This window comes from Gopherus flavomarginatus, chromosome 9 (genome assembly GCF_025201925.1).
Source record: "Gopherus flavomarginatus isolate rGopFla2 chromosome 9, rGopFla2.mat.asm, whole genome shotgun sequence".
NCBI lineage: Eukaryota > Metazoa > Chordata > Testudines > Testudinidae > Gopherus > Gopherus flavomarginatus.
The window spans coordinates 85,763,802-85,780,466 of NC_066625.1; the positions used below are offsets into that span (position 1 = coordinate 85,763,802).

Sequence of the window (16,665 nt, forward strand, 5' to 3'; positions counted from 1 at the left end):
GGAGCAGGTGTAATAGCTCCCCAGTGATGGATTGGCTCACGTCGAGTGTTAGGGCAGCTGCACTATTCAGTCATTGGAGGACTCCCCCTGCATAGGGGAACTCAATGGTCTAGAAACCTAAGCCGCCTCTCCTGGTCACAGGAGTAAGTTGTGTGGCTGGGGGGAAGTGTATGTGGCTGAGGCTCCCTTAAGGACTGATCCACTGTCTGAAATAAATGAGAAGGTTCCTGCAAGCTACAATGAACCCTTATGCCCCGGAGATTTTGACTGCCACCTTCGTATCCCTTACCTGAGCTCTTCGGCTCCACCTATGACATGGGACATGACTTTGTGCTCCATTTCCTCCCAGATTTGTCTTTGGTATTTCTAGGAAGAAACTAGACTCTGGCCTTGGCATTTCAGTTTTGCTTATCTGTTTGTAGTACAGTTTTCTGATCCCTTCGGTGTCTTTGACCCCCCCATGCCTGGTTACAGAATAACTCTGCACTTTTTTTTTTGGTGCCATCTAGAAAATCAGAGTTCAAATCCATTGTGAAAGCAAGGTCCCCAAGCTTTTTATTTGAATAACAATAAAAATGGTTTCTTTAACTGTGCAATAAACATTTATATCCAGTCAAGCCTTTAATTACAGTGCATGCACACTGTACAGTGTGTAATAATAAAACAGCTAGTTGAACTATGCGGTCCCAGGGTCGGTGGCATGAGTACCATTTGTAGTATGGTTCAAATGGTTTTCCCAGGATAGATGGCAAGATATCTGTTATGGCACTCCCTACTTAACAGAGAAGATCACACTAGAGGTATGTTGACACTATATACTCCTTACGGTGTGTGTAGAGCACATACAATGCACACACACCCCAGCACAAGTATAAATAGTGTAGACAGTGAGGCACAGCTTATTTGAGTAAAGACTCACCTGAACCTGAAGGTATACCGGACTACATGGCTCTCTGCATATCCAAGCAGTGCCTCCCACATCCACGTTCCTATTTTCAGCAGTGCAGTGTCCCGCTGCCACCCCCTGTTGGAATCTTTCCCTGTCACAGGGAGACTCCTGCTGCGGAGAAAGGCTCTAGCAGCTGTCTGCTGCCAGAGCTTTTCCCCATAACAGGGAGCTGCCAAGGCCTTGCCCTGCTGTAGGGAAAGTCTCCCTGCTGTCTGAGGTGTTCTCTGCTGCCTTCCCCTTGCCCGAGTCTTTCAAGGACATGCACAGCTACACACCACATCCTGCTTTTCACTATGGTGCGTAGCTCTACAGACCTCACACACCACAACCAGTCTGTAATGATAAATAATAATTAATAAATAGCGTTTAATAAGCATGTCATAAAACAAATTTTATATTTCCAAGATTGCTGCTTTTATAATTTATACTCAGGTAAAGGAGAAAATCCCTGGAAATATTCATTTTTAAGAGGGGGTTTGAGAGACTTGACATGCTAGTGAAAGGGATTCACAGGCTGTTAAAGTTTGGGAACCACTGTCATAGAGAAAAGAATGCTCTTAGATAATGATAAAATATTGTCATTCTAATGTTATGAGAGAAGACTGTTCATTAAGTGATTATCCTGACCTTGTACTTTACAAGAACAGAACATTCTTTGAATTATAACCATTGCTAAAGCAGAGCATGTTCTCACCAAAAGAATTAACTTTTCCAATGCAGCAGTTACTCCTCAATCTTGCTCAGAACCAGAAGGATGTCAGTGACTTTGGTGTCAACAGTCACTCTTTTTTGCCTGACATTTTTTCACTTAATGTTTACACATTATACTATGTCTAAATGTAGCCAGTTTAAAACACATGGTCAAAGGTTACAAGATCATGTTCAAGAAAGAAGGTTAGATTCTGTGTTGCTGGGTTGTGAAGATGATCAAAGAAAGCAAATATAGATGGGGTGAAAAACCACTTAGGTTCACAAAATTGCATGGTTGCAGCTGAAATTTCCATGAGGACTCATTCTGACAAGGAACAGAAGCTGACATTTTGCTGCTCTGCCATAGTAGGAACACAACAGTAGCAGGAAACAGTGATTAAAGTATCTCCTAAGAAAAAAAAATGGACAAAATAAATTTGGAGAGCCATAACATTGTGATTAGGGTGTGATGCATTTAACACCTTGGGGAATCATTTATAGGGCTGTTGCAATGTAAGATCTTGGCTACTCATGGTATTTTGAACCTCCTCGTGGTCTTTCAGTATCCAACAGTGAAAATACAGTAAGTCTAGGAACATTTTTGTTCCTGAAAGCATTAGTTCTGAATTATTGTATTGGCTTCATAAAGTCCCTTTGATTTTACAATATAATGTTCTGTCTGTTAAGCATAATATAATATCTAACTAGATAATGCATTATATATAAGCGTGGCAGAATTTAATTTTTATTTTTTTACAATTTTGAGGGATAATATTGATGTTTATTTTTAAACTTTTAACATTTTCTATTGATTTCAATTTTCTCAGTTATTGGAAATTAAGTGGGGGGAGCTAGATAATAATTATTTCATGACAGTAGACATTGCAATTCAAAAAGTTAAAGCATTATAACTATTAAAACACAAACTGTCCACACCATATGTCAATTGTGGCAGAGCTCTGACCTTGCCTCCATGGGTTCTGCACTCAGGGCCAGTGCAAGGATGTTTCACGCCCTAGGCGAAACTTCCACCTTGCACCCCCACCCCACACATCTGCCCTGAGGTGCCCCCCTCCCCACGGCAGCTCCCAACGCCTGCATGCTGCCCCCCCCACTTGCTGCAGGCAGCCCTCCCCATGCTCCCCTGCCCAGCTCCCTCAGCCTAAATGTCAGCTGCGACCGGGGCAGATGAAGATCCGGCCGCTGCAGTCACTGCCGAAGAAAATGGCGCCCCCCAAATGCCAGTGCCCTAGGCGACTGCCTTGGTTGCCTAAATGGTTGCACCAGCCCTGCCTGCACTTCTAGGCGGTTTATGCTAGCCTCAGTGGCTCACTGTGACCCTCCACATAGCCCTTCTCTCTCTAGGGCCAGGGTTACAGTCTACTGAGCCCTTTTCATCATAGGCCAGCAAGGAGGCTGGTGAGAGAACCCCCAGTCTGTGTTGTCCCTGGAGGCTTATTTCAGAACAGTTCAACCTCCTGTCCTAACTTCCCCTCCCAGGAGATGTTCCTGTAGTGGTGGGTTGGGGGGAACCCAGGCCCATCCTCTACTCCAGGTTCTGGCCCAGGGACCCTAATGGTAGCAGCTGTTGGCAGCCAACCTTTCACTGCCAGAGTTGCTACACTTCCCTAGGCCACTTCCCCACAGCTCTTCCTGCTTCTCCCTTCTTCACCCTTACCTTAGGGCTCCCTTAACAATGGTTTGAGGGTGTCTTCATTAACCAGCCCTTCAGCTGCACTTCATCTCCTCTGGCTGACTGGAGTGAGCCCTTTTTATAGTATCAGCGGGGGCCTTAATTAGAGTCAGGTGGTCACATTAGCTTAATGGCCTCACCTGACTCTTTGCAGGTTAATTAGAATCAAGTGTACTTATTAGCCTGGAGCAGCCCCTGCTCTGGTCAGTCAGGGAACAGAAAATTGTTAATCTAGTGGCCAGTATATCTGCCTTCTGCTATACCCAACTGGCCTGGGTCTATCACACAATATACACAAATAGTCTTAAATCAAACTTTAACGCAGTCTGCTAAGTGCAGCCAGGGCAGCTCTGCACGCTCAGGTTGGTAGATATTCAGGTTTATCCGTGTTGCTGTCCGCGCCCTGCCAACACAAAGGCTGCGCTCCCTTGGGCGCTGGTGTGGGAAGTACCATGCACCGGGCTAGAGTTGCCAACTTTCTAATTGCACAAAAACCGAACACCTTAGTCCTGCCCCTATCCCGAGGCCCCACCCCTTCCCTGAAGCCCCACCCCACGCTCAGTACATTCCCCCTCCTTCGGTGGCTTGCTCTCCCCCACCGTCACTCACTTTCACTGGGCTGGGGCAGGGGGTTGGGGTATGGGAGGGGGTGAGGGCTCTAACTAGGGGTCTGGGCTCCAGAGTCGGGCCAGAAATGAAGGGTTCAGGGCAGGGCCGTCCTTAGGCATACACAGCATATGTGGCTGTGTAGGGCACCCAAAAAATTGGGGCACCCCTGGGTCTTAGTGTCCACCCTTCCAACTCTTCCTATCCCTGTTCTGTCCCTTCCTGCAGGCTCCCACAGCTGGCTGCTGCAGCCTGGTGAATCTTCCTCCAGAGGGGATCTAGTAACTTAAAAGTGAAGAAGTCTTCCAGCCTGCCAGACTTATTAGCACAACACTGAAACTGTTAAAGAGCCATTCAAGTGGTAATGAAGCCATTTAACAGGCATTTGCCATGACAAAAACAGTTGTGCATCACTGTCATATTTACTCAGAACAGGTTAGTCTACAGGACCTTAGTTTAAAATTTGCTTTAAAAATATTTCATTAGAAGATTGCTGAAGATTATAAAATCACATCTCTAAAAATCCATGCATAGATTTTTAGATGCATAATCTGAGTATTCATCTTAGCCTCAAATGCTTGGCTCTTCAGACATACAGTTTTTTAAATAAATCCTTCAAAAGACCTCCATTATCTAAAATACACATTTTAATTTTAATTACTATAGTACCAAAAATTGCTTCCAAAGTCTTCCTGTCCTTTCTATCCTCCCTTTCTCCCTTCACCCCGCTGTTGAAAAAGGCCCTTAAAGGGACAACACCCCTTTCCTTGCAGAGAGCTGGACAAATGATCCTCCCTTTCTTTACTTCTGACTATTTGATGAACTAGTTTTAAGAGAACCCTCCAGCAAAATCAGTACCTTAGTAAGATATCAAATCCTTTGTTATACCTAAAATCTTTGGAAACATGTTTTTTAAAGTTGGTGAAATTTCATAAACATGTCTTGTTATGGAGATCACACAGTGTAAATTATTGTCCCTTTTTCTAAAAGCAATGAACATTGTTATGAAGACACTAAGCCTCTGTGGCTGATTAATTGAAAAGAATGTCTTTGTTTCAGTGAGTTAAATATGTAGTTATCTGGAACGATTATTTTATGAAGGCTTAAGAGTACAGATTTTTAAAATATAAAAACAGCTTAGAATTACTGATTAAGAAAATGTAAAACAGAGAAGAGCTGTATTCAGCAGGACAGCTGACTTGCCCTTACTACAAAGTTTTTGCAAATAAATCTCTGACAAATTTCAGGGCATATCAAAAAACCTGTGACTGACACTTTTTATTCTCAAATTTAGTGCTTTTAATTAGGTACCTTCTGCATGTCCAGTCTTCACCAGCTGGCATGCAATGGAAAACATGCTCCATTTTCTTTTGAAAAAAACCCTCTTCTGCACTTTCTTTAATGTCATTTGCTCCATTTGGGTTCAAGAATTTGGCTGGAAGGGGGTGAGCACTGGTGTGGGAGGGAAGAGAGGAGGGAGACAGTGGGAGAGGGCAGGGCCTGAGTGGAGTGGGGCGGGGCTGGCGGCCGAGCAGGGGTGGCATATGGGTCAGGCCAGAGGCAGAATAGGTGGGCTGGGGAGTTGGTCTCCCCAAGCAGCAGATTCACCCATCGCCCACAATGGCGGATAAGAGCGGGTCAGCTCCTGCACACCCAGCACACTGCAGTCTCCTTAGGCAGGAGCTGTGTTCACAGAGCCGACTGCGGCGTCTCCACACATGCTGCGTGAGGGACAGGGTCCAGGGGTGTCTGTGGGGTGCTGTGATTCTCCACCGCTGCGAGGCAGCCGGCCGGCTCGGTAGCCTTGGTGCCTCATCCCTCCCTGAGGCTGCCAGCCCCATAAAGCCTAGGGGTGGCCCTGGTTCAGGGTGCAGGAGGGGGCTGCAGCCAGGGACCTCACTGCTCCCCTTAGGACAGAGCCACCTCCATGACTCCTGGGCTTCAGCAGCCGTCTCTAGTCCCTAGAGCCCTCCCCCCACGCATATATATCACAGCCTGGCCCCGCCCCGCCCCGCCTCCCAGGCAACGCCCCCTCGTCAGGCCCCGCCCATCTCCTCGGCGCAGCGGGGCATGATGTCATCGCGCTAGGCCGTGCTCAGGCGGTGTGCGTGGCGTGTTTGCGTCACCGCGTGCCGCGACCCCGGAAGCGGGTTGGGCTTCGGGCAGCATGAGGGGGAGGCTGCTGCGGGCTTGGCGGGAGGGAGCCGCCGCCCGCGGGCTGGCCGAGCTCGGGGCCCCCCGGGGGAAGCCCCCGTGGCGGGTCCTGTTCTTCGGCACCGATGACTTCGCTGCCGAGTCCCTGAGGGCGCTGGAAGCCGCCAGGTGCCGAGGGCAGCGGGGACCATGGGAGGGGGGGGCTGAAGTGGGGGGAGGGGAGTATGGAAGGATGGGGAGCAGGGGCAGGGGAGCTGGAGGGGGGAGCTGAGTTGGGCGGGCAGGGGCAGGGGAGCAGAGGGAGCTGAGTTGGGCGGGCAGGGGCAGGGGCAGGGGAGGAGGGGGAGCTGAGTTGGGCGGGAAGGGGCAAGGGAGGAGGGGGAGCTGAGTTGGGGGCAGGGGAGCTGGGGAGGGGGTGGTAGTGGTGGGCCATGAGGTGGGGAAGGGTAGGGTTGGGGTGCCTTGGGGGCAGAAAGTCAGGAGCTGCTGTTTCTCCACCTGTTGTGCATAGAGAGGCTTTGCCTTCCCTTCCTGGCTGTAGTGGTCGCTCACTGGCATGTTCCACGTTGTCATTCTGCCACAGGGAGCCCAGGGAGGAGCCGCTCATAGACAGGCTGGAGGTGGTGACCCTGCCATCCCCTTTGCCAAGGGGTTCTCCTGTGAAAAACTGCGCCCAGCAGTTCCAGCTCCCAACCCACGACTGGCCAGATACAGGACCCAGTGGCCAGTTTGATGTCGGGGTGGTGGCATCGTTTGGGCGCCTTCTGAATGAGGGCCTCATTCTTCAGTTTCCATAGTAAGTCTGATATGATGGGGCAGCAGCCTGTTTTCGGGTATGATATATGTTTTTGTCATCTAGCCTGTTTTGGCGATGAAGCTAGTTTTAAGTTGTCTGTGTATGACCGATTTTGGTTATAGTAGCATGTGAAAAGACCATCTGAGATTTGGGTCTTTTGCATTGTGAAGAATCCCTTTAAAGGGACACCATTGACTTGAAAACCAGTCATTTAAAAAAAAAAAAGTTGAGTCGTTGCAAATGTTCAGCTTGTTGCTGAGTTCTGCAGCAGATTTTTATTGCTTTGAAAATCACATTTCCTTGCTCTGTTTTTCTTTCCTCATTTGCTGGGTGAAAGATCCACACAACTTTCTGTGCAAACTGTGAAGCTGATTATGCAGAAAGTCTATCAAATGTACAAAGTTAATAAACTGAACAAAATAGAGAAATTTATTTTCTTGAATCTGTTCCAGTGCTACTTGTAACAACAGTAGATTCAAAACCAAAAATGTTGACATACAGAAATAACTTAAAAAAAGTTAACGAGGTCCTTCTAAATATGTGGTGTGTTCCCCTTACTTCTTCTGTTCCCCTTCCCCTGTTCACTTTTGGCCAGACTTTAAAGCTATATAGTGTAAATATGCCTCTAAAATGCTTATTTGCTCTTAGGATTGGCATTTTAAATACACCTCTACCTCGATATAACGCTGTCCTCGGGAGCCAAAAAATCTTACAGCGTTATAGGTGAAACCGCATTATATCGAACATGCTTTGATCCACCGGAGTGCACAGCCCCACCCCCCCCGGAGCACTACTTTACTGTGTTATATCGGGTCGCGTTATAGCGAGGTAAAGGTGTATGGTTTAGTGAAGCTGGTTGAATTTTCAATACATCTAAAGAGTTAAAACATGGTTTTTATAAAAAGGAAGTTCAGTATAATAAATGGTTAATACTCATTTATATGTGTTACAGAATTACTGGTCCTATTCTAATTTAAAAATATTCTGATTCAGTGGCGTGTTGAATGTCCATCCCAGCTATCTCCCAAGGTGGCGTGGCCCAGCACCGATAGTCCACGCAGTGCTTCATGGTGATACAGTAACTGGGGTGACAATTATGCAAATTAAGCCTAAAAGGTACAGCAAACATCATTTAAAAAAAAAAGATTCAATCACTGCAGTGTCTGCCTTTCATAAATATTAAGTTAATACTGTGTTGATTATTCATTCTTTTAAAGTTAAATAGTATTGACGTTAACTTTCATTTAATTAAAATGGATATATGCACCCATACAGATGATTTAATATTAAATACGTTAAAACAGTTCAGAAGTCTTACCTGAACTGCTATGACTTGTCATGTATACGTCCTATGAGTGGACAAATTGATTTTCCACCAGACCGCCATATCACAGCTGTCTGTTAAGCTCTTCGTGCTGTACACGTTAAAAATAACACTAGATCTTCAGGACTACTGATCTCAAATCAACTGTTCAGTGAAACTGGTAAATTACTTCTCTCCTCTGATGATCTGCTTCTCTAGATGCTATATGGTGTACTCACAGGTTCTACAAACTTGTTCATTTCTGAAGCTGAACATAAAATGAAGTGGCATAGTGTACCAAATACATTAAAAGGTACATGCTGTGTCCCTTTACTTGGGCCTGTCCATTTTTAGCTATACCAGAGGAATATTCTTCCTATCATACTTCTGTTGGATAACAGATCTCAATAATGTATGAAATTCACCTTGAATATTTCAGGCCACTTTTCTTTTGAAATAAAGCACTTGGAATTGTAACTCAAATATTCAGACCAGTTTCAGCTTGCCTCTGTTATACAATCCTATTTTCTCTTCCATAATATTGACTTATGAACCCAGTGTTAAAATTGTAATTTCTTTCTTTCTGCTCGCAAATGAGTATAGTGAGCAACTGAGTTAATATACTAGCCTTGTGCTAAATTATACGCTAGATCTAGTGTGAATGAAGTGATAATCTACTAGAGGAAGAAGCTAATGCATATGTTTTTTGATTTTAGGTTTGATGTAGGTCCAATTATTAAGCAGGAAAGGTATGCTGTTCCTTCCCAGTGCACAGCAAAGGAACTGGAAGCAATATTATCAAAGTTGGGTGCGAACATGGTAAATCTATGCAAGTAACTGCCCACTTTTTCATTGCATTGTCCTCAAAATTTCCATTCTGAGAAGCATTCCTTGTTATGAGCTATTTGTGAATGCAGTAGAAAACAAAGGAGTACATTCCCTCAATACACAAACTGCTGATTTTTGGCGGCAATGCCTCTGGATGATGATGCTTGTTGGCGGCATTTTGGCGGCGACGTCTATTCATGTTGCTGCTTCTCGGCAGTATTTTGGCAGATGCTCATCTGCTGGACACGGTCCTCAGTGGCTCGTTGTCGTGCACTCACCAGACAAAAAAGGTTGGAGACCGCTGTATTAACTGGTTCTGGTTCTAGTTCTGGTTTAACTGTCCAAAGCACAAACACTGGCCTTTATTTATTTTTTCTTTTTTCTTTCTCCTGGGTGGATGCTCCACACCCATTCCTCCCAGGGGCCACCCCTCCCCTAAGGCCCCGTCCTCGTTGCACCACCCCCAACAGCTGTTTGGAGGTGGCTGGTGGGTGCTGAGCACCCACTATTTTTTTTTCCTGTGGGTACTCCGGTCCCGGAGCATCCATCGAGTCAGCGCCTGTGTCCAAAGAGCAACTTTTTTAATACACTGTATGAATGCCCAAGCTGACGTTGCTTCCATTGAAGTCAGTGGCAGCTTTTTCATTTGATTTTACACCCGGTGACACTAGCAGGCTACCTGCCAGCATGAGGCTGAGGAATTTTCAGTTTTAATTGGAAAAAAATTAGTTTATAGCACAGTTAGGTGTGTTCTTAATTCAGTGAAATGAATTTCTTTTGAGCTTTTATTAAAATTGGACTGATCAAAATGTATGTGGCTTTAAAAGTTTTGGAGGAATGGTACTGGCAATATATTTAATATAATGCTCATGTACTATTTAAATTTGTTCTTTACAAAGCCTTTTTTCGTTTTGCAGCTCATTTCAGTTTTGAAAAACTTACCTGAAAGTTTAAAAAACAAAAGAGAGCAACCAAATGAAGGAGTAACATTTGGTAAGTACTAAGTATTTAATGCAAATTGTATGTTTTTCATTTTTTCAATATTACCTGGGCATAGAATTCAGTTCCTGTGATCCTATATTGTGTGTTTTTTGGGCACTCTTGTGTGTGTTGGTTCTTATTTAGGGCTGTGTCTGTATCTCTTGAAATCAATGGAAAACTTCCAATGACTTCTGTGGTAAAGGATTAATATCATGGGGGTAGAACACTGCAGAATCTTTCCTTCGATTCCAGCAGTAGCAATTTTCTGACAGCCCCTGCAACTGTTAAAGGAAACACTGCATCTCAAGATTCTGATCAGTTTCATGCTGTTCCTGTCTGTGTTACAGAAAATCAGCTGTTAGGCTTGAGCATAGGTGTTCTAGTGCTGGTGTTGCATCAAGATGCTTTTAATGACTTTACAAATTACAGTTGTAAATAAACACACAGCAAAAATGTAAGGTCTTTTTTGCCTTCCTCTTTTCTAGCTCCTAAAGTCACTATTGCTATGAGTTGTATAAAATGGGAAGAACAAACTCCTGAGCAGATATTACGACTACATCGTGCCATAGGAGCTACAGTAAGACAAACTAGTAGTAATTTTTTGGAAGCTTTCCTTTAAGGTAACTCTTACCCTAATGGGACGTTGATACTTTAGCCTTTTAAATGGTGGCTTGACTCTTTTTAGAGGGGCAAAGCAGTCAAGTTGCATGAGGATAGGACATGGATCCAAGAACATCTCCTGAGTTCTAATTCTAGTTCTGTTGTCATCTCACTGTGACCTTGACAAGTTATTTAATCTCTCTGCTTCAATTTCCCCGTCAGTAAAATGGGGATAATATCTATGGTACTTCAGAGAGTGCATTCATTCAACGGAATGATGCTATATTTGTGAAGTACTGCATAAAATTATGGTTAACTGTTTTAAAGGGTGCAAATTTATCCTTCAGATATCTACTGCAAACATTTCAGGGGTTGGCAAACTTGCTGCCTGCCCGTCAGGGTAAGACGCTGATGGGTCAGGATATTTTGTTTTACCTGGAGCATCTGCAGGCATGGAGCCCCTCACCGCCCTGTGGTCGTGGTTTGCTGTTCCCAGCCAATGGGAGCTGCTGGAAGTGGCTCCCGTAGCTCCTATTGTCTGGGAATGGCAAACTGCGGCCACAGGGAGCTGAGGGGCTCCATGCCTGCAGGCGCTCCAGGTAAACAAAACCACAATGTATTAAATATTCAAATCAGTGATTCTATAGAGTTTAAAATCATCAAATTTTGGTGTAGACCCATTTATAAGCCAACCCCCCCCCCGATGCGTCACTCTTTTACCAAAAATATTGGGCTTATGAATGAGTATGTACTGTAACTTTTTTAATATGTAGCTTAATATGGTTGTAAAGAAGTTTTTAAAAGGGAAGGAATAGGAGAAGAACAAAAAAGGTCAGGTGCTTATATACCTTATGACATGTAGATAGTCCACCCTACCAGGAATAGTCCCTAAACCTTTACCTTAGTGCTGTTTACTACACTTTTCCCATGAAAAAACAAAGTAGTTGACTGAGACTCCTGTAAAAATGTTCCCAGTTTGTCATCTCTCCTTATGTATTTCCAGCTTCCATTGCAGACATTATGGATGGGAAATACTGTTAAACTTCTGGATTTTGTGGAAGTGCATAACATCTGCAGCTTTGCTGGTATTTACTTTAATCTGTTAACATTCTCTGCTACAAGATTTTACAGACTGACAGTGATTTAATTTATTTGGAAGTGAACAGGAAGCAATGCTAGGCAACAGTTACATGATGCAGTATTTTAACTAGGAGTCTAGTGGAATTAAAGAAGACTAAATAGTCTCATTTAAATACATAGAAACTTATAAATTGCTCCCAATGTATTTTTATTAATGACTTGGATAATGATGTGAAGAGTGTGCTTATAAGATTTGCAGATGACACCAAGGGAAGTTTGGTGGGCAAGGGGGGCGGTTCAAGCATTTTGGACGACAGGATTAGAATGGAAAACATCTTGACAAATTGGAGAGTTGGTCTGAAATCAACAAGGTGAAATTCAGTAAAGACAAATGAAATGTGCTACCTTTGGGAAGGAGAAATCAAATGCATAAATAAAAAATGGAGAATAACTATTAGCTTACTATTGCCTAGCCAAGGGACTTGGGGGTTATAGTGGATCACAACGTGAATACGAGTCAACGATATGATGCAGTTACAAAAAAAGCTAATGTCATTCTGAGGTGTATTAACAGGAGGTAATTGTCCAACTCTACTCAGCACTGGTGAGGACTCAGCTGGAGTTCTGTTCCCAATTCTGGGTGCTGCACTTTAGGAAAGATGTAGATAAATTGGAGAGAGAGTCCAGAGGAGAGCAACAGAAATGATAAAATGGTTAGAAAACCTGACCTGTGAGGAAAGGTTCCGTCTGGATATGCTTAGTCTTGAAAAACAAAGCCGGGGGAGGGGACTGGACAACTGTCTCACATACATTAAGAACTGTTATACAGAGGGTGATGATCAGTTCTTCTTCATCTCCACTGAAAGTAGGACAGGAAGTAATGAGCTTAACCTGCAGCAAGAGAGACTTTAGTTAGGTAATAGGAAAAGCTTTCTAACTGAGTGTAATCGAGTTCTGGAATAAGGTTCTAAAGGAGGTATTGGAATCCCCTTTGTGGGAGGTCTTTAAAAACAGATTGGACAAACACCTGTCGGGGATGGGCTAGGTTTACCTGGCCCTGCTTCCGCATAGGTGGCTGGATTAGATGACCTCTTGAGGGCCCTTCTAGCCCTTCATTGCTATGATTCTATTATTTCTGTGTCTGGTAAAATTAATAGTTATAGGCATAGTCCTGTAGACCTGTTGAGCCTGGGTCATCCACAAGGAAGGCCAGCCTCTCTCTTGTGTTTCCCCAAATCCTCTTCCTTTAGGAGTCTCTCAAGGGAGATGGGTAACATCCAGAAGAAGAGTTAATGATACCTCTAGTACAGTGGTTCTCAAACTTTAACAGCCTGTGAACCCCTTTTATTAGCATGTCAAGTCTCGCGAACCCCCTCTTAAAAATGAATAATTCCAGGGATTTTCACCTGTACCCGAGTATAAATTATAAATGCAGTGATCTTGGAAATATAAAATTTGTTTTTATGACATGCTTATTACACACTATTATTATTTATTAGCAAAAACAGCAACACTTTTCCAAGATCTCACTCAAGAGTTCCTCCTATGCAAGCATTTAGGTCTTGAGCAGTGCAGGCAAACAGCACTAGTTACAAAAAAGCTTAAACTTGTTCTTCATAATTTAAAAACAATACTAGCTGCCTATTTAATTTTAAAAACAGCAAAAAATTTTCACCTCCCTTTCCATTTCTTATAAGGAGCCTTGAAGTTTAAATCTCCTCAGTGTGATAGATAGGCTCACTTTGATCTGCTTAGCTCTTGGAAGTTCAGGGGCTGCGGGCTGCTGGCCCCATGTTGCCTGGGATCCCTAGGGATAGATTTATCTGCCATTAGGGAATTTTTTCCCAAGAACCCCCAGGGGTTCACGAACCCCAGTTTGGGAATCACTGCTCTAGTATCTATTCTACTGCATTGACTGTTTTGTTTGGGGAGCTAAGACATTAGAGGGCAGTGTACTGCAGAATGTGGCTTCACTAAGTCCCCTACAGAGCAAACATGCCTTTATTAGTACAAGAGAGCTTATGCATGCTTTGAAAAAGTTGGGGACCATGCTGGAATTCTTCTGCTACTTATGGGACACTTTCACCGCTTACTCTGACTTGCTCCTCTCTGCTATATATCATAAAGAACAATGAGTTTTTTTGTGCAAACCGATAATTTTACATAATTGTCTAGTTTCAGAGACAGACATAAAAATAAGTTTCCTATTTTTTACTCTTATTCAGTAACATGAAAATGCAAGAAGTTCCTATTTGTTTGCAGATCAGCTATTAAATGAACATGGAATTGTTCCAGGATCAGTATTATACCATAAATCGTCAGAGACATTGGTGGTACGTTGCAAGGTATGTTTTCTGCCTTTGCTTTCTGTTCAAGGTTCTGAAGATGATCTTTAGATTGCTACCTCTGGTTTTTAATAATCTGCACCCTAACGTAAGACCATAAGAATAGCCAGACTTTAACAAACTTAGCTAGTAGGTAGAGTCCTTACTGTGTGCACCTTTTTATTTTCCTTTCTAGGAAGGCTGGGTTGGAGTCAAAACTGTCATCTTAAAGAAGAAGCTTACAGCTGCTGACTTCTATAATGGATACTTACATCCCTGGTTCCAACAGAAAACGCTTCATGGGGATTGCAGATTTCACACACTCAAACTTACCACAGTGAAGAAGACTGAAAGAAAAGGAAATGGTGGTGCACAATATAAAACAAAAAGTGCATGAAATTTGTCAAACAGGACAGCTGTAAATGAATAGAAACATTAAATATTTAATCGTCCATTACAATAAATGAAGCAGGTATTTATTTAAGGGTGTTTCAACTGAAAAATGTGTGGTATTGGTATCATCAGCCAAGAAGATGTTGTCATTACTCTTTTATGAAACACTACATTTTATTCCTTAAGAGAAGAGCACACATTAGTGAATGCCTAACTAAGACATTGAATAACTGTTTCTATTGTTAAACAATAAATTATTTTTATACATAATTTTAAAAAGCTTTTTTTTTCTTCAGCATGGTTTAGTCAGAAGGTAAATCAATATAATTGTGTTTAATTACGCTTATCTGACAAACTTAAAGTAGTTTGTCCTTAAATGGTATAGGAAATTAATGAGAGACATTCTTTTACCTGCAAGATCCTGTTTGTGTGAAACACACCTATTTTGGTAAGTAATATTTGCCAAAATCCTATTGGATCCAAATATATTTGTACAGAGGCATATGGTAATTGTGTAGTATCTCAGGCCCAGCTTTGTAATTTTTCATTAGTGGAACATTTTCAAGTGAAGTCTACAATTGGAAATTGTCCAGGAGGATAATATTGGTAATTTTGCACGCTTTTATAATCTAAAATAAACTAGAGAACACAAAGCAGAAATTTAGCCTCTAAATCAATACCCATTGTAATTAGAATTGTTCTGTTAGAGTACACACCATTTGGCTAGTGTTTGGTTGGATGACGGCCATCCAGAAAAGCTGTGTCTCTAATGGAAGAAAAGCTAGTAAAATTTTGGCACTGAACACGTATATTGAATTAAGTAACTATTTGTTTATGGTCATTCAAACATTTTGATGTTTGTATTTAGCTCAGTAGAATACAATGTAACAGTTTAATTGTAGGAAACAGTTCTTTTTTCCAAAACATCAGAAGGACAATGTAGAAAGCTTTAACGCTTCATCTGGACACAGGGATATCTCTTGGTTAATGAAGGCAGTCTGGAATGCTGTTCTGTCATCCAGGCTTATCATGCAGATCTTTCAGAAACCCACTTTAGTGCTTGACATTAGAGGAAACAGCCAGCAGTTTAGTACTTTCTTTTGAAGAAAAACTTTTTTCTAGTAAATGATGAGTGTGTGAACTTCAGTTTTTAAAGACCAAGGGTCAAGAAGTCCTGTTTTCCCAAAGAGGAGACAGGACTGGCCAGTATTGACTAGAGAACAGTAACCAGCAAACCCCAGCCCTTGCATGCTTCGTGCTTTAGTCTTTGAGTTGCAGTGTGCTTACACAGATTCTTGCCATTTTAATCTTGACTTACTTTAAAAGAAGCACAACTTAGTATCTAAATTGAGTTTTTTTCCATAAAATGACTTTATATTTACATTTAAGATTATTTAATAGAACTATGATTTGCATTATGGTAATGCTTTTGTTATGCTTGTAAACTAACCTATGCTACTAGGCTTAAGTTGTCATTTACATAGATTTTGGACAATTATCTTCAGCGGTTTATAGTCGTCCAACTCTGGAAATAACTAAAGTTTAGAAAAACATTTGGAGGAACCTCTGACTCCTATTTATAAATAGGACTTGAAAATTATACCAAACAATATATTAGCTGAGGAACAGTCTACCAACTTGAGGTGTAGGTGAAAGACAGGAGGTACCAGAGAAGTCTAGGGGCAATGTCTTAGAAGGCTGCCATCCTCCATTGTGGGGAATGAGTATAGTGCTGGGAATTTTAGCAAGTTTCTATCCTTGAAGCTGCTTGGGGTTTTCCATGTATTTAGCAACCTCTGGCTTGTAGGTGTGCAATAGAACTTGGTAGTTCCACCACCCCTGTTGCTGCTGGAAAGGGAAAGATGCATTCTGTTCCTCCTTTCCCCTCTGCAACCTTCTAGCTTTGTATTGCCCTTTTGCAGAACATATGGGCTGCTGTGAAGGGGGCTTGTCTTTGCTACTCTACCCTCTCTAGTCTCCTGCCTGCTGAGGTGAGATGGAAGAAAAATATTTTTGGGGGGGGGGGGGGGGTGGGAGGTATGATGGAATGGAGAGGAAGAGAGAGAGCTTCTCTGTGAATAACCCCAGTGCTCATGTCTGCTCCTATCTGTAGCTTTCTCAAGCAGCATGAAATTGACTTGTTTCTTGATTGCTTTACAATTGTCTATGAGGTCCTGAAGAGCAGCAGTGAAACTGGAGTATTGCTAATTTCACTTTGCTGCTGCTTGGGAGAAGCTGGAGAAGCAGCACAGCTACTGGAGCTGTTTG

The 16,665-nt window shown here is 42.9% G+C and overlaps 1 protein-coding gene across 1 annotated transcript; it reads left to right on the forward strand.

Moving 5' to 3' along the window:
- Positions 1-6,083: 6,083 nt before the first annotated feature.
- On the forward strand, positions 6,084-14,667 carry MTFMT (mitochondrial methionyl-tRNA formyltransferase). Its single transcript, XM_050967499.1, has 9 exons — positions 6,084-6,260; positions 6,676-6,888; positions 7,882-8,004; positions 8,908-9,010; positions 9,937-10,012; positions 10,486-10,577; positions 11,604-11,685; positions 13,943-14,025; positions 14,201-14,667. The coding sequence occupies exons 1-9, from the start codon at positions 6,106-6,108 to the stop codon at positions 14,399-14,401; spliced, it is 1,128 nt and encodes a 375-aa protein (XP_050823456.1). The 5' UTR covers positions 6,084-6,105; the 3' UTR covers positions 14,402-14,667.
- Positions 14,668-16,665: the final 1,998 nt, after the last annotated feature.

Coding starts and splice junctions, on each gene's coding strand:
- MTFMT (XM_050967499.1), top strand. CDS start 6,106: ATGAGGGGGAGGCTGCTGCGGGCTTGGCGGGAGGGAGCCGCCGCCCGC. Junction 10,578..11,603: donor ATCGTGCCATAGGAGCTACA/GTAAGACAAACT, acceptor ATGTATTTCCAG/CTTCCATTGCAGACATTATG. Junction 14,026..14,200: donor CATTGGTGGTACGTTGCAAG/GTATGTTTTCTG, acceptor TTTCCTTTCTAG/GAAGGCTGGGTTGGAGTCAA.